Source organism: Apodemus sylvaticus, chromosome 14 (assembly GCF_947179515.1).
Source record: "Apodemus sylvaticus chromosome 14, mApoSyl1.1, whole genome shotgun sequence".
Lineage (NCBI taxonomy): Eukaryota > Metazoa > Chordata > Mammalia > Rodentia > Muridae > Apodemus > Apodemus sylvaticus.
The window spans coordinates 9180096-9203988 of record NC_067485.1 but is presented as its reverse complement, the minus strand read 5'-3'; the positions used below and the strand labels follow the sequence as shown (position 1 = coordinate 9203988).

Genomic DNA, 23893 nt, shown 5'->3' with positions numbered 1-23893 from the left:
CCCTGTCCCCAGTGACACACTTCCGTCAACACGGTCCCCCTGTCCCCAGTGACACACTTCCATCAACACAGTCCCCCTGTCCCCAGTGACACACTTCCGTCAACACAGTCCCCCTGTCCCCAGTGACACACTTCCATCAACACAGTCCCCCTGTCCCCAGTGACACACTTCCATCAACACAGTCCCCCTGTCCCCAGTGACACACTTCCGTCAACACAGTCCCCCTGTCCCCAGTGACACACTTCCATCAACACAGTCCCCCTGTCCCCAGTGACACACTTCCGTCAACACGGTCCCCCTGTCCCCAGTGACACACTTCCGTCAACATGGTCCCCCTGTCCCCAGTGACACACTTCCATCAACACAGTCCCCCTGTCCCCAGTGACACACTTCCGTCAACACAGTCCCCCTGTCCCCAGTGACACACTTCCATCAACACAGTCCCCCTGTCCCCAGTGACACACTTCCATCAACACAGTCCCCCTGTCCCCAGTGACACACTTCCGTCAACACAGTCCCCCTGTCCCCAGTGACACACTTCCGTCAACATGGTCCCCCTGTCCCCAGTGACACACTTCCATCAACACAGTCCCCCTGTCCCCAGTGACACACTTCCGTCAACACAGTCCCCCTGTCCCCAGTGACACACTTCCATCAACACGGTCCCCCTGTCCCCAGTGACACACTTCCGTCAACACAGTCCCCCTGTCCCCAGTGACACACTTCCGTCAACACGGTCCCCCTGTCCCCAGTGACACACTTCCATCAACACAGTCCCCCTGTCCCCAGTGACACACTTCCGTCAACACAGTCCCCCTGTCCCCAGTGACACACTTCCATCAACACAGTCCCCCTGTCCCCAGTGACACACTTCCATCAACACAGTCCCCCTGTCCCCAGTGACACACTTCCGTCAACACAGTCCCCCTGTCCCCAGTGACACACTTCCATCAACACAGTCCCCCTGTCCCCAGTGACACACTTCCATCAACACGGTCCCCCTGTCCCCAGTGACACACTTCCATCAACACGGTCCCCCCTGTCCCCAGTGACACACTTCCGTCAACACGGTCCCCCGTCCCCAGTGACACACTTCCGTCAACACGGTCCCCCTGTCCCCAGTGACACACTTCCATCAACACGGTCCCCCTGTCCCCAGTGACACACTTCCATCAACACGGTCCCCCTGTCCCCAGTGACACACTTCCGTCAACACAGTCCCCCTGTCCCCAGTGACACACTTCCGTCAACACGGTCCCCCTGTCCCCAGTGACACACTTCCGTCAACACGGTCCCCCTGTCCCCAGTGACACACTTCCGTCAACACGGTCCCCCTGTCCCCAGTGACACACTTCCATCAACACGGTCCCCCTGTCCCCAGTGACACACTTCCGTCAACACGGTCCCCCGTCCCCAGTGACACACTTCCGTCAACACGGTCCCCCTGTCCCCAGTGACACACTTCCGTCAACAAGATCCCCCCCTCCTAAGCCTTCGCACACAGTCTACCAACTGGAGACCAGGTACTAGAACAAGCCTCTGGGGCTGCTCTCGTCTAACCAACACACGGGGGTAGCAGAAGAACAGGAGTGGAATCAAAACAGGAAGTATGTGCAGTTATTGACACCTAAGCGTTCAGCTTACGGAAGTTTTTAGTTTAAGTTTTTTAATTTAAAATATAATCTTTATACATATTATGCATGTGTTTTATCATACCTCATCTGGCTGAAAGAATAGCTTTAGTTCCGTTTAGGTGCTTATCTGAGGTAGATATGGAGGCAGCCTCCTTGCCCCTCAAGACTGCTACAGCAGAGGGTGTCAGGGTCCAAGTATGCACAGCCTGCCGCTGTGGCTGCTCACTCTACTTTCCTACCCGGGCTTGCACAGAAGGCACTAGTGTGGCACTCACATGCGTTCTGGCCTGAGTTTCTTTTGTGACTGGAGACTGGTAACAAATGACTCAGGACACTTCACTATCACTTAAGTTTACTAATTCTGCATTCTAAAGTTACCATTAGTTTTACTTTTAGTCTAATTTTGGTAGATATTATAAGCATGTTATTTTCATAATTTGACACTTTTGACAGTAAATTCTGTATAACCTTACTTTTGTGCATTAACCCACTTACAGGTCAAACTGTGTAAGTTAAAATATCTTATTAGGTTTGGTGGAAAAGTGGCTCAGAAGTTAAGAGCACATGCTGCCCTTGCAGAGGACCTGAGTTAGATTCCCAGTACCCACATTGGTACACCACTGGCTCACAACTGTAACATCAACACTCCTGGCCTCCGCAGGTATTTGTGCATATGTGTACAATCCCCCACACAGACACACATGAGTTTAAAAACTTTTCTATTTATTTATTTATTTATTTATTTATTTATTTATTTATTTATTTATTGGTTTTTCCAAGACAGGGTTTCCTGTGTAGCCCTGGCTGTCCTGGAACTCACTCTGTAGACCAGGCTAGCCTCAAACTCAGAAATCCACTTGCCTCTGCCTCCCAAGTGCTGGGATTAAAGGTGTGTGCCACCACTGCCCGGCTCTTTTCATTTTTTTTTTTTTGTCAGTTCCCAGACTGATTTTAATTTGGTGGTGTTGGGCCTCTGAATCTGCATTTTTTTCCTTTTTTAAATTCGATATATTTTTTTATTTACATTTCAAATGATTTCCCCTTTTCTGGCTCCCTACTCCCCGAAAGTCCCATAAGTCCTCTTCCCTCCCCCTGTTCCCCCATCCACCCCTTCCCACTTCCCTGTTCTGGTATTCCCCTACACTGCTGCACTGAGCCTTTCCAGAACCAGGGGCCACTCCTTCCTTCTTCTTGGACATCATTTGATGTGTGGATTATGTCTTGGGTATTCCAAGTTTCTAGGCTAATATCCACTTATTAGTGAGTGCATACCATGACTGATCTTTTGAGACTGGGTTACCTCACTTAGTATGATGTTCACCAGCTCCATCCATTTGTCTAAGAATTTCATGAATTCATTGGATTTAACTGATACTTATAGAATATTTCATCTTTTCATTTTTAAAGCTGTAATTAGAGTGATATGGCCCGCCTCCGCCGTCCTCCCCTCTGCCCTCCCTTCTTTTCCACATCAGCTCCTTCCACGCTCCCTGCCACTGCCTCTCAGATTCATGGCTCCTTCTTTTTTTATTACTACTGATTACATAATGTTTTTAATAAAACATTGCTAGCATATAGGACACTAATTAGGCTTCAAGTAAGGTGGAGCACTGACCTGAGGAGACAGACTCCTAGCAGGCATGCACAGTAATCAGCAATACAGCGCAAATCAGAGCAAGGCTGCATCTAAACTTCTGTCCCTGAAGTTTGTCTCCACACAGCTGACTGGTGGAAATCTTTTTGCTTTTGCTTTTGAGGCAAGAGCTCATTAGTAATTAGGGTTACTTTGAATTCTCACTGCCTTGGGTGCCTGAGTGCTGAGACTGCAGGTAAGAAGTACACGCAGGTTTTAGAAACCAAACCAAACCAAAAAGATTACTAAGGAATGGATAAGTTGGAAAAATGGAGGCCCAAGTGAGGCTGTGAGGTGTGCTTCAGTAGCACAGCAGGCTCTGTGGCCCACTTGTGGCCATCCGAGGACACCTACCTCCGTTCCCCAGATAGGACCTCTGAGGCTCAGCCTGAGTGCCACCCAGTTCAACCAGAGAGCAAACAGAGCCTGGCTTTTTGGCCCATGAGTGACTTCTAGATCTAAAAAAGAACAGTTTTAGAACATTAGGATTAAAGGCAACTTCTTCATTAGTATTTCCCAGGCTCTCAAATTAGATCCTCTAAAAGGTAACAGAATGATTTTAAAAGGTAATTGTATGGAACAAGCATTTTTTACTAATATTCTTTAAAATAAAGGGATTACCTCCAACTCGGATCCAATGTTTGTAGTTTTGTGGCAGAATACAAAAATCAAACAACAAAGCAAAACAAACAAACAAAATATCCTCTCCTAATGCTTCAGTCTAGTGGCTCAGTGGTTAAGCACACTCGCTGCTCTTTCAGAGAGAAGCCAGGTTCAGTTCCCAGCATCTGCATGGCCACGAGCAACCAACTGTAACTCCAGGCCCAGAGTCTGAAGCCCTCTTCTGGCTCCTCAGGCCCCAGGCAGGCAGGCAATACGAAGACATACACATGGAGGAAACACACATTCAAATACAATAAAGTAAATAAAAATTTTAAAAAGATTTATTTATTCATTTTATGTATATAGGTACACTGTAGCTCTCTTCAGACTCACCAGCAGAGGGCATCGGATCCCATTACAGATGATTGTGAGCCACCATGCAGTTGTTGGGAATTGAACTCAGGACCTCTGGAAGAGCAGTCAGTGCTCTTAACTGCTGAGCCATCTGTCCAGCCCCCAAGTTAATAAATTTTTAAAAGTTAAAAAAAAAAGACTTCTGTTCAAACACTATTTTCTTAATACGTGAAGATGACAGAAGATTTAGCAGAAACTACCCACTGTGTATTAAATGGAAACAGAGAAACCACCCATTATAAGGACGATGCTTACTGAGAGCCCTGAGACATACCTGACTCTGGGCTTCTCCTGGCCCTCTGAGTCCTCGTCATCACTGTTGTCAGAGAACTGGCAGTGGAGAACTTCGTCCTGGTCCTCTAAGTGACCCATCAGCATCTGACTGCGAGTTCGGAACCCAGCGAATACTTGATCCAGAGAGTATATGGGAGGACTTGAGCAGACCTTGCAAGCAGACCACCCAACAATAGAGGTGATTCTTTAATGTCAGCTCTTATCTTAGGATGCACAATGTTTTAGGGGAGATATAGGTAAATACTCTGATGTATTCTATCACTGAAAATATGTTCCCTGTAAAATACCAAAGTTAATTCCACAATACTGTTCTTCACAGACACACATTTCTTCTAGGTACCATGCAGCGCCTTGTCTTCTATTTTCAGTGGAAGTTTTATGGAGGACAGCATTCAAGACAAAGCTCTGGACAAGTATGAAGACACCCCTACTCTCTGGAATGGCTTGTGGTCCCCAGCATGACTCAACTGTCCCAGATCAAAGCGGTGAGGAAGTACAGGGCTACTGCAGTATGAAGCCCCTCTACCCAAATCCCAACATGGGAAATCTCACATCTGCGTTGTTCTCCGTTATGACAACATTCCAGCTCCGGAAGACAGAGACATTCACTCATCCTTAATACATTTGGAGGACAGACATTACTAAATTAATGTTCCAAATAATACTTTAATATATATTATACAATAAGTAAATTGTATGGGATACCTAGGAATATTAATAATATAATGTTTCTACTAAAAATGTATTTTAAGTACTCAAAATGACTCTGGAAATAGTGGGGTAGAAACTGCTTTTATACTTTTGTTCTAGATTCTATTTCCAAATATTTCCTTGTCCCTCACCTCTCAATAAGGAAATAACAGGATGACTTCTCAAAATCAAAGTAAATAATGAAATCTTCAGAAGACATTCACTGCATAAGCTACTAGAACTGTCAGTATAGCAGGGCGCAGGTATCACAGTAGTTTCCCCTCACTGAAGAGCCATTGGCAGGCTGTGAATGTTGAGAGAGGGAGATGCTATTCCTTTCTTCAGATGTGAGCTGACTGGTAGGTTCCATATGCCTTAGTGGGTGACCTCCTGCCCATGCACATATGGGCAGCACTAACCAGACTTAGTGGGTTAAGTAAGTAAATAATTATAGGGCATGTACTTGGGAAGGTGATGAGGGGAGTTGGAGAGGGAGAGAAAGGGATGGACATTATTATACTCATGTGTGAAAATTTCAAAGAAAACTGAAAACTTACAAATTCAATTAGCGGCCCACTGAGCCCTCACATTCTCATTCCAAAGGTGTGTGCATGGTATCAATCCCCTTACATCTGATTTTGATGTTCCTATGGTTGGTCACCTAGTGACCGGTAACAATGAGGTAGACAGGGAGTAAAGGTTTCTAAGTGGCCTCCTAGTGCTGAGGACTGAGGTACAAGGGAGAGGCCTCTGGCCTTTCTGTGTATTTCCCTTCTCTGTCTCACAGGACTGAGGCAATAAAACTTTCCTGCCACATGCTCCCGTGGCCAAGATATTCTGCCTCACAAAGGGCTGGAAACAAGGAGCCAAGTGATCAAGGACCAAACCCCTGGAACCCACAAGCCAAATAAAGCTTTCCTCCTTTAACTTGTTTTTCTTAGTTTTTGGTCACAGTGATGCAAAGGCCTAACAGTCAATGGAAATTAACTATGTATTCAACCAGAAAGAAAATGTCAGTAGCTTCCTAAAGCAAAACTGAAATTAATGATTACAATGGTTTAAAACATTTAATGAACATTTAAACACTTAAACCTGAAAAGATACCAGTAACAATAGCATTTGTCCCACTGACCTTGCAGAACCCAAGCCTGGGACATAATAGGGGAGCCGTGGATGTGTGGTGAGGACACTGCGGGGTGGTGCTATGCTGGGCACTGTCACCTGAGCCCGGGACATAGCAGGTACTGTGGATTTACGCTGAGCATGCATGCGGTGGGCAGTGCTGTTGGACTCAGCACTCTTGTGAACTCTGCATCCCACTGGGGTCCCCAGACTTGCTCTGAGAAGCCTGCACTTGCTTGGGTTCAGTCACATGTACACCTGCCTGACAGAGCCTACCTCTCCCTACACCTGCTGCCTGCCCACTTCTCATCCTGACTAACTTACTAAAGATCTCAAACTATTTCCGTTTATAACATTAGTAAGTAGAAACCAAAATTCAATCTGATATGAGGTCTTTTTTATAATATATTTTTTTGCTTTATTCCACTAAACCCTACATTGGTGCTGGAGAGACGTACAGTGGTCAAGAGCACCAGCTGCTCTTGCAGAGGACCTGGGTTTAGTTCCAACACCTGCACAGCAGCTACCAACTGAACTCCAGGTCTAGGGGATCTGATGCCCTCTCCAGCCACAGGGTACTAGGCAAGCACACGATGCACACAGACACACACAGGCAAAGCATCCACACACACAAGATAAACACTCTAAGATAAACCTGCATGGACATGGATTTGCTCCCTGCACATTCACAGAAAAAAGCTATCTCTACATTTCATGTGATGTTTATGCCATCTGTCTTGACTATCACTCAGAATGCCAAACCACACAAGGGTTCACCCTGAAAACAAAGACAAATTAGATAAGCAACCTCCCTGCCTGGCCTCACTTCACTCTGAGAAGTTACAGGACAAACTCATGATGCCATTGAACTTAGTCATGTCAGAAAGGTCAGGAGGAAGAGACAGCTGAAATGTAGGGGCAGGGGCGGGGGTGGGGGGGAGCGATCCCAGGAGGGCTGCCCAGCAGGGTCCAGGGCAGCAAGGATACATCTATATAGATTTAGTAAGTATTAACTCAGGAATCAGAGCGGAGTGTGTGCTAGCGATGTGGAGTTAGGGAGTGGCCCAGCTATTGAGTTGTTTAAGGTATTTAAAATATAAGGCTGTTTATGTGTACCTTTCTTTTGGGAATGCAGAACACCGTGGGGGGGGGGGGCGTCGATAGTGAGTGTGCGCACATGCGCTGGGCAGTGCAGAGTGGAGTGCTCTGATAGTGCTCTGCTCCAAGGCGTGCAAGCACTCTGGTGTTGCAAACAGCTTTCAGATCTCATGGCACGCAGCCAGTGCTCAACTCACCTTCCTGAGGTCCTGTCGTGATGGGATGTAAACATAATGTCCCCAGTGACTCTCAAACGGAGCTGTGTGAGGTCTCTTTTCCGAGGCCCTGGCATCGGGCCCATCCCCACAGCTTTCCTTAGTTGAGGTAGGCACTGATGAGCTGCGTTTTGCTAGTTCCTCACTCAGCTGGTCCACAAGGAGTTGCTGTTCTATTATCTTTTCATTCTGGGGAGAAGAGAGGTGTTTGAGAAGCAGAGAACCTCCACATACATGCAGTCATGAAAAAGATCCAAGTTAAGTTGTCCAAAATCACAACTGTCTAATAGAACCTCATCTCTTCCCTTTGGTGCCCAAAAGTAACTAGTACTGCTCTAGGAGCTAAGAACATTCTTCTTCAGTGCCAGCATGAGACCCAGGGCCTAGTGCACACTCAACAAGGATTGTACCACTGAGCTATACCTCCAACCCACAGAAACTTACTGAATAGTAAGTAGTAGTAGTAGTAGTAGTAGTAGTAATGGCCCATTAACTGTGATTGGATAATTGACACTGTAATTTATCTACTTAGTTAGCTGTTTTTATACAAGTCTGAATTTTCTCGCTGAGATAAAAGATGTCCCAGACAAAGCTGAAAAAGCACAAGTATTACACTGAGGAGATCAGAGCAAAGGAGACAGCAAGTGGTAAATTAGCAAAGTGAAACTTTAAGTGACACAGGAAGCCCAAAGCACAGACTGGAGCCCAGAGACAGGAGGCAGTGAATGGCCGAGCTAGGAAATGGGTTTGGAACCTGGGAGCAGATGAGCTGTTTACAGGATGTGTCTGGTCTATGGCTGGCCTGAGTTAGAAGTATCGCCAGTTCAGAAAGCTCTAACTTCAGTATGTGTCTCACAAGCACAGAAGGTGCACCAGTGTGGCACTGTGTTAGTCACCACGCCCAGGAGGCAGAAGTAGCTGGATCTCTCTGAGTTTGAGGCTAGCCTGGTCTACATAGCAAATTCCAAGTCATCCAGAGCTACACAGTGAGACCCTGCCTTAAAAACAACATCAAAACCACAAAAAGCTTGTAAGCAAAACCTATCAGCCACGGCTGGAGCTTTGGCTCAGTTGACAGAACTTTCCTAGCACGTACAAAGCTCTGGATTCAGTCCTCAGCATCACATAAACTGGGTAGAGTAGCTCATGCCTACAATCCCAACACTTGGGAGGTGGAGACAGAAAGTCAAGGTCCTGCCAATCCATGTTGTACAACAGAGCAATAGTGATAAAAACTGCATGGTATTGATACAGAGACAGACAGGTAGATCAAGGGAATAGAATTGAAGACCCGGAATTACACTCACACACCTATGGTCACTTCATCTTTGACAAAGAAGTCAAAACCATCCAGTGAAAAAAAGACAGACAGCATATTCGACAAATGGTGCTGGTTCAACTGGAAATCGGCATGTAGAAGAATGCAAATCGATCCATTCTTATCTCCTTGTATAAAGCTCAAGTCCAAGCAAATCAAAGACCTCCACACAAAACCAGATATGCTGAAACTAATAGAAGAAAAAGTGGGGAAGCTGAAGAGATTGCTCAGTAGTTAAGAGCACTGACTGCTCTTCCAAAGGTCCCGAGTTCAATTCCCAGCAACTACATGGTGGCTCACAACCATCTGTAATGGGATTCGATGCTCTCTTCTGGAACATCTTAAGACAGCAACAGTGTATTCATATACATAAAATAAATAAATAAATCATTTTTAAAAAAATAAGAGGAGGAGGAAGAGGAGGAGAAAGTGGGAAAGAGCCTCAAACACATCGGCACAGGGGGAATTTTCTTGAATAGAACATTAATGGCTCATGCTCTAAGATCAACAATTGACAAATGGGACCTCATAAAATTGCAAAGAACACTTGTCTATGGTACAAAATGGCAACCTACAGATTTGGAAAAGATCTTTACCAACCCTATATCTGATAGAGGGCTAATATCCAATATATACAAATAACTCAAGAAGTCATACTCCAGAGAACCAAATAATCCTCTTTAAAAATGGAGTGCAGAACTAAACAAAGAATTCTCAATTGAGAAATCTCAAATGGCCAAGAAACACCTAAAGAAATGTTCAATATCCTTAGTCATAAGGGAAATGCAAATCAAAACAACTCTGAGATTCTACCTCATACCAGTCAGAATACCTAAGATCAAAAACTCAGGGGACAGCAGATGCTGGCGAGGATGTGGAGAAAGAGGAACGCTCCTCCACTGCTGGTAAAGTTGGTGCAACCACTCTGGAAATCAGTCTGGCAGCTCCTCAGAAAATTGGAAATAGTTCTATCTGAGGACCCAGCTATACCACTCCTGGGCATATACCCAAAAGATGCTCCAACATATAACAAGGACACATGCTCCACTATGTTCATACCAGCTTTATTCATAATAACCAGAAGCTGGAAATAACCCAGATGTCCCTCAGCAGAGGAATAGATACAGAAAATATGGTACATTTACAAATGGAGTACTACTCAGCTATTAAAAACATGACTTCATGAAATTCACAGGCAAATGGATGGAACTAGAAAATATCATCCTGAGTGTGGTAACCTAGTCACAAAAGAACACGTATGGTATTCACTCCCTGATAAGTGGGTATTAGGCAAAAAGCTCAGAATACCCAAGATACAACAAACAAACCATATGAAACTTACGAAGGAAGACCAAAGTATGGATGCTTCAGTCCTACTTAGAAGGAGGAATAAAATAATCAGAGGAGGTAGAGGGAGGAAAGGACCTGGGAGGGAGAGAAGAGGGAGAGAGGAGGGAGAGAGGAGGGGGAAAAAGGAGGGCAGGATCAGGTATAGGAGGAGGCGAGGGGGAGTATGGAGAAATTGAATGGTGGTGTGTAGCAGCAGGGGATGGGGAGCTGGGGGGGGCACTAGAAAGTCCCAGATGCCAGGAAAGCCAGAGGCTCCTAGGACCTAACAGGGATGACATTAGCTGAAATACCAACAAAGGGGAGAGAGAACCTATAGAGACCATATCCAGTGGATAGGCATGGCCCTCAGTTGAGGGATGGGCACCCACCCATATCAAAAATACTAACCCTGAATTTCTCCTGTCTAAAGGAAATGCAGGGACAAAGAGTGGAGCAGAGGCTGAAGGAAAGGCCACCTAGAGACTGCCTCACCTGGGGATCCATCCCATTTGTAGCCACCAAACCCAGACACTATTGCTGATGGCAAGGAACACTGGCTGACAGGAGCCTGGTATGGCTGTCCCCTGAGAGGCTCTGCCAGAACTTGACCAATACAGATGAGGATGCTCATAGCTAACCACTGGACTAAGTATGGGGACCCAAATGGAGGAGTTAGGTAAAGGGCTGAAGTTGTTGAAGGAATTTGAAACCCCACAGAAAGAACAACAATGCTGACCAACCAGATCCCCCAGAGCTCCCAGGGACTAAACCACTAACCACAGAGCACACATGGAGGGACCCATGGCTCCAGCTGCATATGGAACATATAATGCCTTATCAAAGGGAGGGAAGGCCATTGGTCCTGTGGGAGGCTCAATGCCCCAGTGTAGGGGAATGCTAGGGTGGGGAGGCAGGAGTGGGTGGGTGGGGGAGCAACCTCATAGAAGCAGGGGGGATGGGATAGGGGGTTTGAGGAGAGGAAACCTGGAAGGGGAATAACATTTAAAATGTAAATAAACAAAATAACCAATTTTAAAAAAAAGCATGAATGGAGGAGTAAGCGGTAGAGTTGATGATGCCGCCTCCAGCAAGCACAGATTTGTAAGCAAATATCACTGTGCACATACTAGATTCCCCGTGTGTGATTGCCCAGATAGGACTCATTGCTACTGCTCTTGGCTATTCACCAAAAATGAGATGGGAACCTAATGCTGAAGGCACCACACTTTGCAGAACAGAGAGAAATCCAGCTAGATGTGAAGTGGATGCGTCACCCTGCGCCTAGCCCCCACCGTGCTCTCTGTATATGCAAAGCTCTGTGTGTGCTGCTACGGAGGAAAAGTCATCAGTGTCCTTCCTGGCTCTGAGCCCTCTGTGCTACAAACTGACCTTCCAGGCAACTATGTTTTGGGGTAACTATTTGCTTTACAATTGGATTTGAGGCCTCCTTCACAGGAAGGAACTAGTTCTTAGTAAATTTGATCGACAGCCATGGCTGAGGAGGCGGAGGCTTCAGGAGAGTGTACTACAGATGCTTTGTAAATGGACAAACAACCTTGTAGACATTAGCTTCTCTCTGCAGAGGATGAGGATCAGTACAGAGATTCACAACTGTCAGCGTGCTGAGAGATAGTAACTGCTGAGTTTTCAGCCCTAAAGTGACAGCCACTAGGCCTGGGGAACACCACTCAAGAGGCTGGAAAGATACTAAGAGCCAGAGAATGGAGAACAGCTCTGTGACATATGTATTCTGGATCCTGTGTCACATGGAACCCCAGCATAGAACAGCGTGTGTGTACGCTCACACGTGTACACACACACACACACACACACACACACACGGGTCTGGGGAATAGGAAGGAGGCTAGCTGAGAGAACAGGTGTCAGGAAGTCATGGCCATTGAATATGATCATGATACAGCCTATATAAATGGTATAAAAGAAATAAAAATTTGAAGAAGTAAAGGTGGAGATCACATTCTTCCTGCTTAGCTTTTTTTTTTTAAAGATTTATTTATTATTATATCTAAGTACACTGTAGCTGTCTTCAGACACACCAGAAGAGGGAGTCAGATCTCATTACAGATGGTTGTGAGCCACCATGTGGTTGCTGGGATTTGAACTCAGGACCTTTGGAAGAGCAGTCAGTGCTCTTAACCGCTGAGCCATCTCTCCAGCCCCCCTGTTTAGCTTTTAAAGATGTATGGGCATCTATGTTTGCCTGCGTGAGTTAGGTCTGGCAGTGCCTGTGGAGACTCAAAGGCATCAGCTCCCCTGCCTGGAACTAGAGTTACAGGCAGTTGTGAGCTGCCTGACTCGGGTGCTGGGAAGCAAACCAGGCCTTCTGCAAGAATAGGAAGTACTCTTAGCTGATGAGCCATTGCTCCAGCCCTGTGGGCTTTTTTTTTTTTTTTTTTAAACAAACAGATAAACACTCCACCAAAACCAAAACCAAAAACTCGTCAAAATCAACTTATGAGAACAAAATTCCTGAAAAAGATCAAGAAAATAATCTTATACACAGTAACTACAAAAAATGTAAATGTCACCAAACAGTGAATAAATAATCTCTACAATGAAAATGATAAGAACCAAATGAACCAAATGAAAGACCCTGGAGGGGAAAACCACAATGAAATGGCCTCCCATTTTCCTGCACTGAAAGAAAATAGTTAATATGCCACAGTGCCAAAAGTAGTCTACAGATTCAATGTAGTTCCTGTCCCAACAGCAGTGATATTCTTTACAAGGCAGAAGAAACACTTCTAAAATCTGTATGTGACTATAAAGACTGAATAACTAAAGTAATTCTGAGCACAGGAACAAAGATATAGACATTTAAAAACCCCAATTTCAAATCACCATCATGCTATAATGTATGAAGACACAAAATACGTTTACTTAAACTGCAGGGTAAGTTACCCAGGACAATGGAACAGAGTACTTACAGTCAGTGTGCTGCCTACTCTATGTCAACTGGACACAAGCTAGAGTCATCTGAGAGGAGGGAACCTCAACTAAGAAAATGCCTCCATAAGAGACAGGCTGAGCCAAGCATATAGGGCATTTTCTAATTAGGATTGCTGGGGGAGGGTCCAGCCCACTGTGGGCGGTGTCATCCCTGGGCCGGTGGTCCTGGGTTATAGGAAAGCAGGCTGAGCAGCCATGGGGAGCAAGCCAGTAAGCAGCGCCCTCCATGGCCTGTGCATTGGCTTCTGCCTCCAGGGTCCTGCTGTGCTTGAGTTCCTGTCCTGACCTCCATACTGAATGGCAATCTGGTAGTGTTACGTCAAATCATCCCTTTCTTCCTCAGTTTGCTTCTTGGTCGTGATGTTTTGTTGCAGCAATAGAAACTCTAACTAAGACAGACAGTAAAAACACACACTGGAGAAAGAACAGTATTTTCAATAAACTGGATATTCACACAGAGAAGAAAGAAATTGGACCTCTGTCTTTTCTATATAAAAATCAACTTAAAATAAAACAGGGGAGAATATTAGGACACTTGTCTGAACACATTATTTTGTTTCATTTTTTAGACAGTCTTACTGTGTAGCCCTGGCTGGTCAGAACTCCCTATGTAGACCAGGCTGTCCTGGAACTTCCTGTGTAGACCAGGCTCGCCTCTATTTCACAAGGATCACCAGTCTCTTGACTCCTGAGTGCTGGGATTGAAGGTGTGCACCACCATACTTGGCCTTAGGCAAAAATATTTTTAAATGCAGATATAACTATGTTACTCATAGGAATTCTAACAGAAAATTTGAAAGACTTAACTAAAATCAAAGAGCAAATCACTCACATAGTATAAGAGGATAATCAATAATAAATTATAAAAGTTTAAATGTTTCCAGAGGGGGTAGGAGGTGGGTAGTACACACCTTTAATCCCAGCTCTCAGTAGGCAGGGGCCTGCAGATCTCTGTGAGTTCAAGGCTAGGCTGGACTGCACATCCAGTTCCAGACCAGCTAGGGTTACACAGAGAAACCCTATCTTAAATAATAGAAAAAAGAAGTTTAAATTCTGTGAGTGTTAGTATTCTGTCTAAGCTCCATCCCACAATTTCCTGGCAATAGCCAGGTATGCTCCTCCCCATAGTTGCCAGCAAAAGTCAAGTAGACCTGGTCCACTATAAAAGGGGCTGCTTGTGACTTCCCCCTGCCCACTGCTCTCAAGAATAGCAGCCAGCAGCCTGACCACCCACCTCCTGAAGAACAAGAAGAACCGGTTTCCAGCCTTCAGGGGAGGGGCTTGGTCTGCCTTTGTTTCTGGGGAGAGAGGCATCATTAAAGATGGAGACTTAAACCAGAAGCCATGTGTTTTTGTGTCTCTCCATGTAATTTCTCTTGCAGCCTGTTCCTTACCCATCTCTCCTTCCAGAGAACCCACGATTAAGATGTGTGAGCTGGCCTCTACAGCTGCTCAGCCCCTCCTCTCTCTCTCTCTTATCACTCATGCCTCTTGGCACTCGCTCCTCTCTGCCCCTCTTGGACTCTCCTCCCCTCCCCCTCTCTCCATGTGGTCATGGCCGGCCTCCACTTCTCTCTCTCTCTCTCTCTCTCTCTGCCTATACTACCCCATTAACTCCCATCCTCTGCCCTGAATAAACTCTATTCTATACCATGTTTGTGCATGTCTTGTCCCTCAAGGGGAAGGGGTGCCTGGGCATGGGCCGGCCTAGGCACCCCCTTCCCCACGGTGACTTATACCATTCTCTAAACCTCTCTCTTTTTATGAACCCAACATTTGGTGCTGAAATCCAGGAACAACAGCGAGTACCTTCTAATTTTCTTTCTTTCTTCCTTCCTTTCTTTCTTCCTTTCTTTTTTCTTTTTTTTCTTTTTCTTTTTCTTTTTTTTTTTTTTTTTTTTTTTGAGACAGGGTTTCTCTGTTTAGCCCTGGCTGTCCTGGAACTCACTCTCTAGACCAGGCTGGCCTTGAACTCAGAAATCCGCCTGCCTCTACCTCCCAAGCGCTGGGATTAAAAGCGTGCGCCACTACTGCCTGGCTACCTTCCAGTTTTTTTGGGGTCTGTCACTGGGGACTGAAGCCCTGGCCTTGTGTATACCAGTGAGGCGTTGATCCCTGTCCTGCAGTGCCAGCCCTGCCTCTAGGCCTAACACTACACCACTTGGCAAAGATGCATGGAAAAGTCTGGAGAAAGACAACTAATGCACGATTTGTAAACTAAGTTTCTAGATATTGTTTTTTTAAAAAAAACCCAAAACAAAAAAACCTAAACCTTAAGGGGAAACCATCTTTGTTGTTTGCTTGGCTTCTGTTTCACAGACAGAGAAAATACAAACCAACCGCCAAGTAATTGAGCTGCCAATGTCCACAGTCATCCGTCTGCAGTGCACCATTGTAAAGCCCCAGTTCCTGGTCTGAGTGCCAGCCTGCTCAGCGGGCTACACGGACAGAGCTGCGTGCACGCAGCCTTACCTGCAATCTATTCACTTTCTGTGCTTCTTTCAAGGACACGGCATGCCCTTTGTTCTCCTGCACCATCAGCTGCACTTGACTCCTTAGCTCCTCCAGCTCCAGATCCTTCTGCGTGAATACCACTTGATCAGCGGCCAGAGCGCACTGGGAAGGAAAGAAGGTAGAGTTCAGCAGATATTCAGGGGTATTACAGAACGGTGTAAAATCCAGTGATAGCTTGACAACACTGTTTTAAGGTTCTCTTATCCTTTTTACTTGGCCTTTTCCAGATTCTTTTTGAGACAGGCAGAAAGAGAGGTGCCTATCACTGTGATTCCATGAGAATTAATTCCAAGTGCAAATAGTACCATTCCATCAGAACAGAAACGAGGAAGTGCCTAGAACAGCGGCATTCACCTGCCTTCTTCCTTTGACCAATAGCCTCATCTCTGCCACCATGTACCCTCAAACCAAAATGAATCCTCTTCTCTTTGGGCTACTTTTGCAGGCATTTTGTCCCATCAACAGGAAGACTACCTAACAGGTAACTGGTACTAAGAAGTAGGATACACATCTTAATACCAATTGCTGTAATGAACCTCATCCCATGACCTAGTTTGTCAGAGGGCTACGGAAAAGTTTGGAAATCTAATGTAGAAAGCCCTAGAATGCTGTACTTAGAGCTGGAATGGGCCATCCCAGCAGCAGTTTGGTAGACCAGAATGCCAAAGGAATGTGAACCCAGACAAGTGGAGACCCCACTTACGAGGCTTTGACGGGAGACAGGGGCTCTAACGGGAACTGTTACAAGTTGACAACGATGCAAAGCAAAGGACTAAGATGTTTAGTGGAGAAAACTTCAGAGCAGCATAGCATCCAGGCTATGGCACAGTTACCCCTTACTCTCATCTAGATCTGCAGTGAGAGAGAAAGCTACCAGCAGAGCATGCACTTGTTGGAAAACTGTACTGCTTGGCAGGAAAGGCAGCTATAACTGTTAAGGACATTAGCTCCATGGGTGACAACAGTGCTCGGCACTGGGGCAAGAGCAAAGTGCTTTGATGGCACGACTCTACCTAAGAAAGCCTCCATCTTTTGGGAATGGCAAGAAGAGAGCTGACACTAGGATTGCTGAAGGGGTTCCCTTCTGAAAACAACTGCCTAGGAAATGCTTCATCACGTGCAGCACCACAGGTGAACAGAGGAGCACAGTCCATGTTTTGAAAGGAGGAAACTGGGAAATTTCAAACTTTAAACGTGAAAACACACTCTGAATTTAAAAAGAAGAGCTCTCACTTGTTTGCTCATTTTTGGAGGGCTCCATTAGCAGCCTGAGATCCTCCTGCCTCAGCCTCCTGAGTGCTGGGGTGACAGGTGTGGTTGATGTACTCATATCATCTCAGCACTGAGAGGTAGAAAAAGAAAGATGAGAAGATGAAGGCCATCCTTAGCTTTATAACAGGTTAGACACCAACCTGGGCTATAAGAAATCCTGTCTTGGGGCTGGAGAGATGGCTCTGCGGTTAACAGCACCGACTGTTCTTCCGAAGGTCCTGAGTTCAGATCCCAGCAACCACATGGTGGCTCACAACCATCCGCAACGAGATCTGACTCCCTCTTCTGGGGTGTCTGAAGACAGCTACCGTGTACTTACATATAATAAATAAATAAATCTTAATAAAAAAAATCCTGTTTCAAAACCAAAAACAACCACAGACCCATAAGCCAGACATAGTGGCTTGTACCTGTGATCCCAGCTCTTGGGAGACTGAGGCAGAAGACCATTCAAGGTTCTAGAAACAACTAAAATGTTGACGAAGTTCTAGCAAGTCTACACTATGAGACTGTAAGGAAGAAAGAGAAGGACAGAGACGGAAGCAGGAGAAAAGGAGGAAGGAGGAGGGAAGGGAGGGAGGAAAGGAGGGAAAAAGGAAGGAAGAAAGGAAAGGAAGGAGGGAAGGAGGCAGGGAGAGGGAGGGGGAAGGAGAAGGATAGGGAGAGAACACGAACGAACAACAACAAAAAGACGAGGGCATAGCATAACTCAGGGATCCAGTGACGCCTGAGTGCCCAGCATGCTCAAGGCCCTGGGTTTCAGCTCGCAATCACACACATGCAAAAGGAGAAACCTTGGTGCAATATAACTTAATTTTGTTCATAAAAAAATGTTCCTTTGATCCTCTAAGTTGCTATGAAAGTTCACAAGGTTCTATTTAATAAATATATCTTAAAATGTCCTTTGATCACATCAAAGAAGAAACGAAATAAACAAAGAAGAAATCTGAGAACAAATAGGAAATGAGACACAGAGGTGCTAAGAAGAAAAGCAGGTGAGATTTTCATATACTTATTTCCTTTTCTGTTTTTTTAAAGACAGGCCTAGATCTCACTGTATAGACCAGGATGGCCTAGATCTCATAGAGATCTAGTCAGCTTCTGCCTCCCTAGTGGTGGAATTAAAGAAATGTACCAACACACCACCTAATTTTTCTATAATTCTTAAAAGAGAAAGCTGCCTCGAAAGCTGCCCTCTGAGTTCCACAGATATGCCTGTATTTCATATGCCACTCACACTCCACCCATACAGATGGAAATAAACATTTTTTTAATTTAGATTTTTGGAAATTTTCAAATAACTTTTAGAATGTACTTGTCCAAATGAACGTAGTCCTTAAACAAGTCCTATCTATAAGCCAGGTATGAGAGCTCACACCCATAACTTCAACACTTAGAAAATAGAGGCAAGAGAATTCCCGAGTTCAAAGCCAGCCTGGGGACATAATGAGTTCCAGACCAGCCTAAACAATATAATAAAATCTTATTTCAAAGAAGACAAAATAAATTGGGGACATCTCAGAAAGCAGAGTAATTTCCTAGTATATGAAGGCTATGTGCTTAATCCCATTGTCAACAGAGTGGGATGGGGGTTTTTGGTCAGGTTGGAGCATACCCTCCTATAATCCCAGCACACAGGAAACAAAGAGTCCAGGCCAGCCTGGCTGGTCTACACACTGAGCTCTAGCCTAGTTACATAGCAAGACAGTCTTAAAAATGCAGTAATTAATTAGTAATGTCTAAGTACCTGGTATTTCTTAAGTTCTCTCTTCAGCTGCAGAACTGTCACATGCTGGGGTCCTTCTTCCAGGTTCCCAATGCCCTGGTTTCCTGGCGACGGGGTGAGGACAGCCTTCCTGACTTCCTGAGTCCTGCTAAGCCACTCCTGTAGCTTGTGCTGCTGTTTTTGATTTAGCCTGACAGCATCTTTTAAGTCCACCAGGAAGGCGAATGCTTGCTCTATGCAGTCCTGGTACCCCAGACATTCTTCCTGGAGCTGAGCTACCTGTTCCTCCAGGGAATGGATTCGATTCTGGTCAGGAACATTCTCTGAAGAGGCCTGGCTAGTTTGGCTGATACTGGCCTGATGGCTCTGCAAAGCTTCTCGGAGCAACTTAATCTCAAATTCCATTTCATCCATTCTGTCTGCCTGGGGGCTGAAGTTTAAAGTAGGTTTGTTTCTAATGTTCCGAGCTCTGTTGGCGTATTTGAGAGAATTTAAGGACTCATCAAAATCCGAGGAAGATGGGCTGACACACGTGATCATGACAGTCTTGGCACTGCCGCCCAGGGAGTCTTTCAGAAGCCGGGTAATCTTAGCATCCCTATATGGAATATGAGAGCTCTTCCTGCGTGGGTCCCCAAGGGCACTTATTACATTTCCTAGAGCAAGTAGCCCACTGTTGATTTGAATGGACTCTTTGAATCGTTCACCAGTATTCCCAGTCTTGGTCACTCTTTCTGATCCGGCCAAATCCACAAAGTGGAATTTGGAGACAATATGCCGACGTGGGTACCACTCTCCGTCTTCAGCTGCCTCTGCACTTTTCTCAACTTGGCACACAGTTATTGTGAAGATGGCGTGTGATCTGCTGGAATGCTCATTCATCTGGGTGGTCCCCGTGTGCCTGGCCGCGTTCCCTACCTGCAGGAGACTCATCACGTCCTCCACGCTCTCTACTTGGCATTCCTTGGCCCCAACAATCACTTAAAACACAAAGTTTTAAAACTAATTTTCATAAAAATCCAGTACAATTAAATGAATCACACAAGTTACCCTTTGCTAAGCAACCCCAAAAGATAACTTTTTAAAAAGCAGTAATGTTTCAAATAACAGTAATAACAGTGAATATCATTAAATAATTTCAGAAAAACTCTAACAGAAATTATTTTTAAAAATAGGGCTCAAGCTGGGCAGCAGTGGTGCACGCCTTTAATCCCAGCACTTGGGAGGCAGAGGCAGGTAGATTTCTGAGTTCCAGGACAGCCTGGTCTACAGAGTGAGTTCCAGGACAGCCAGGGCTACACAGAGAAACCCTGTCTCAACAACAACAAAAAAAAAAACAAAACAAAAAAAACAAAAACAAAAAAGGGCTCAAATTTAACACTAAAAGATGTATTTTATTTGTTTAGATCCAATTCTTGCTTTTGGTCAAACATCATAATGAATTCTTTAGACTGAATGACATTCAAAACCTCTGGGGCTGGAGTTGCACAGCTCAGAGGGAGGATGTGTGCAAAGAGCTTATGAGGTCCTGGCTCACGCTCCACAATCAAGAAAAACAAGACAGAACAGAGAGAACACTTTGTTTCCGTATTTTGATTTGTAATTATTCTATGAAAACAGGAGCCATGGTAGTGGCACAAGCCTGTGATCCAATCTACTCAGCAGGCTGAGGCAGAAGGATCAAAAGTTCAAAGCCAGCCTAGGGAAGTGAGATAAAGGCCAGTATAGGCAGTTTAGAATGAGACTCTGCCCCAACAGCTTTTAATATTACAAACAAAAAAGGAAGCTGCATACTGAATTTGGTGGTGCAGCACTTTCTAGCCCTGAGTGCATTCCAGCATGGCAGAACAAGAACATGGACCCACAGGAGAACCAAATTCATGACGCAGGCTCTTTATCCTCGGCGTCCCGACAGCCCCTGACCTTACGCAGGCGCTCTCTAGATCCACTGGGCTACTTCACCTGTGTTCCCCTTCTCATCTTCTCGGATGTGAAGGTCCTTCATGGATGTCTCCAACTCGAGAAGATCTCGAAGGTCTTCCTTATACACTTCTATATACGACACTTTGATTTTAAAGTCAGTGCCAGGGTTTTCAGAGATGCTCTGAAATATTTCTTGGATAGCTCGAGGAATGATACCCTTTTGACCCTCCACAACTGATGCTGAAAATTCAGAAATAGAAAGCATATCTGAGTCTTGAAATAAACAAAGGCTGCAATCTGGAATTTATGCTTAATATATTTTTCTTACATTTCTATTATAAGAATTATAAACTTGGACAGGCTTGGTAGCACATAACTTTACTTCTAGCACTTAAGAGACAGAGGCAGCCTGGCTGGTCTACATACTGGGTTCCAGGCAAGGTTGCATAGCAAGACAGAGTCTTAATTAAACTTAGCCAGGGCTAGACCACACAACTATAAAATCCCAAGTCAACAGGCTGGGAGTATGGCTCACCAGGTAAGAGTTCTCACTGCACAGGCATAAGGACCTGAGGTGAGAGCTCCAACACCCATGTAAAGAGTCAGGCACGGCACAAGGGCGTCTATAACTCCAGAGGAGCACCCGGGTTGGATGGTCATCAGTCCACTAGCTCCAGATTCAGGGAGAGACCCTGTCTCAGTGGAACAGAGCTGGGAGTGTACAGCAGAACATCCGACATCCTCCTCTAGTCTCTCATGTGATTACACAGACATGAAAACATACACGTGTGTGCACACTTACTATGCATACATCATGCACATATTTCACATGTACCCCTTGTGCAAAATGTATCCATTTAACAAATATGTGTTTAGTATTTACTGCATAAAATGCAACATTCTAGGGCTCTGGCACAATCAACAAAATAAAGAGAAAATTCCATAATATTATAGAATTCTACAAAGAAACAGGCAGTAACAATAAATAAAAACTGTAAGTATATGGTATATTAAAATGCTGGTCACACATGGTGCTAGACACCTGAAATTCCACTGGGCATTGACAGGAGGAATGAGAACTCATAGGAAACCTGGACAGAGCAAGGCTGTCTCAAAACCAAATGCAGATGAACCCAAATAAACCAACAGAGTGGAGGGTGGGGAAAAGCATTGTGAGGCTGGGACTGCAAGGGCAGGACTTGAGAGTGGACAAACACAAGCTAAAGCACCAGATGATGTGATCACAAACAAGGTCAAAGGTCAGCACATTCAGGATCAGGAGCAAGGACAGACCAACAAGAGATGAGGTCAGGGGAGTGCCACAGTGCAAACCATGGAAGTCCTTGTGGATGGCTACCCACTTGGATTCCTTGTGGCTGAGGTCAGAGCCACAAAGAAGGCAGTAACATTATGGTCAGAAATTTTACAAATTAGTGGAAGTCAGTCCTCACAGCTGTCTTTTGCTAGAGCATGAGTAGAGAAATCACTTCAGAGGCTCCTGTAGCAATCTGGTAACTGGAGGATTTGGAAGATAAATTTAACAGGTCCTGATATGGTATCAAGATAGAACCTGCATTTATGTTGAAAAGCCATTAAGGTTTTCTGTCAACTGCATGTGACATCACACATCTACAACCTTACAGTGTAGGAGCTGAGACAGGATTATTAAGGATTTGAGGCTAGCCAAAGCCATAAAGTAAGGCCTTATCCTGCGGGGCTGGGGGAGTTGGGGAGTGAACAAAAGGATGGAGGAGGTGGAGAGATGGCTTGTTGGGTAAAAGCATTGGCTGCTCTTCCAAAGTACCCAGGTTCAGTTGCCAGCACCCAGGTGCTGGTTCATCTATAACTCTAATCTCAGGGGATCTAATACCTTCTTCTTGTCTCCACTGGCACCAGGCATACATGTACACACACATATGTGTAGGCAAAACATTCATACACATAATAATCTTTTAAAAACCAGACTGAAAAGTTTCTGACAGACTGGACGTGACATATCAGAGAAGGCGCTGGTCAAGACGACTGCAGGGTTTGCTCAGAGTCAAGGCAGTTGCCATTGCTTCTAGTGGGTTGGAGGAAAAATAGTTCATGCTTCTACCTACAAAGACAATCGAGGCACTGGATCTGCATCCTCGGAGCCTTGACAGTTAATTGAACTGAGGGAGAGAACTAGAAGCCATCTGTGCACAGACAGCATGAGTAGAATGAGCCTGGCTGTGACCAGATTTTTTAGGACAGGATTTTTTAAAAGACAAAGGCGCCTGGGGGAGAGCTAATGCCTGAATCCAGAGCACTTCACCTATTAGTTCATTGCCTGAGCACCTGCCGAGGGACCAGTGTCATAAGAGAAGGACCAGGCCTGTGGTCGGTCACTGGAGACCAGGTGGAGGAAGTGCTAACGGGTCCAGTAAGGTAAGAAATAAGAGCTGACCACCCCACTTAGCAGAGTGATGACTTTAGGATTATCTCAACATATGAACCTCAAAGGCTGTAGAAGTCTGAATAGATGACTGATCTTGATGCACATGAATTTAAAAATCAGTTTCCATGGGCTGGGGATGGAGTTCACTGGAGAGTGCTTGCTGATGTGCATGGAGCTCTGGATCTGAGCCCCAGCACTATGCCCATTGGACACAGGGATGCACGTCTGCACCTCGGCAGCAGGAGTGGAACAAGAGGCTCAAAAGTTCAAAGTTATCCTCAACCACACTGAAAGTTGTCCTCTGACCCCATTCATATGCTATGGCATGCACCCTCAATAATAAATAAAATTTAAGGATATACATAGGCAAAGTTTTTCTCTAAAGAACTATAATGACATAGAAATTATTCCCCAAAGTGACAAATTACATAAAATTAACATTTGTATCATACAGTTAACTAAACAATATCTTATGTTAACAGAGTACAGGATCAAAAAGTATCTTCCTCAACTATACAACACATAGGTATTAATATCTAGAATACACAAAACACTTCAAAAATTATCCCAGGCATCAATGAATGGACCAATGAACAGAATAGACTGTTTCTCAAAAGAAGTCCCTGCAGTTATCAATCAAGACAACAACAATGCTGACAAGAATACAGACAACACAGACCTGCACCTGCTGGTGGGATGCTAACTAGTTAGAACCT

The 23893-nt window shown here is 45.1% G+C and overlaps 1 protein-coding gene across 1 annotated transcript in view; it reads right to left on the bottom strand.

Moving 5' to 3' along the window:
- The window catches only part of Kif27 (kinesin family member 27), a 68478-nt gene that overhangs the window by 42485 nt on the left and 2100 nt on the right, over positions 1 to 23893 (bottom strand). The window contains exons 2-7 of the mRNA XM_052157358.1: positions 20795 to 20995; positions 18854 to 19812; positions 15793 to 15936; positions 7686 to 7892; positions 4559 to 4728; positions 3622 to 3725 (exon numbers count right to left, since the gene is read on the bottom strand). Coding sequence (XP_052013318.1) covers positions 3622 to 3725; positions 4559 to 4728; positions 7686 to 7892; positions 15793 to 15936; positions 18854 to 19812; positions 20795 to 20995 — 1785 coding nt within the window. The remainder of the gene's footprint in view (positions 1 to 3621; positions 3726 to 4558; positions 4729 to 7685; positions 7893 to 15792; positions 15937 to 18853; positions 19813 to 20794; positions 20996 to 23893) is intronic.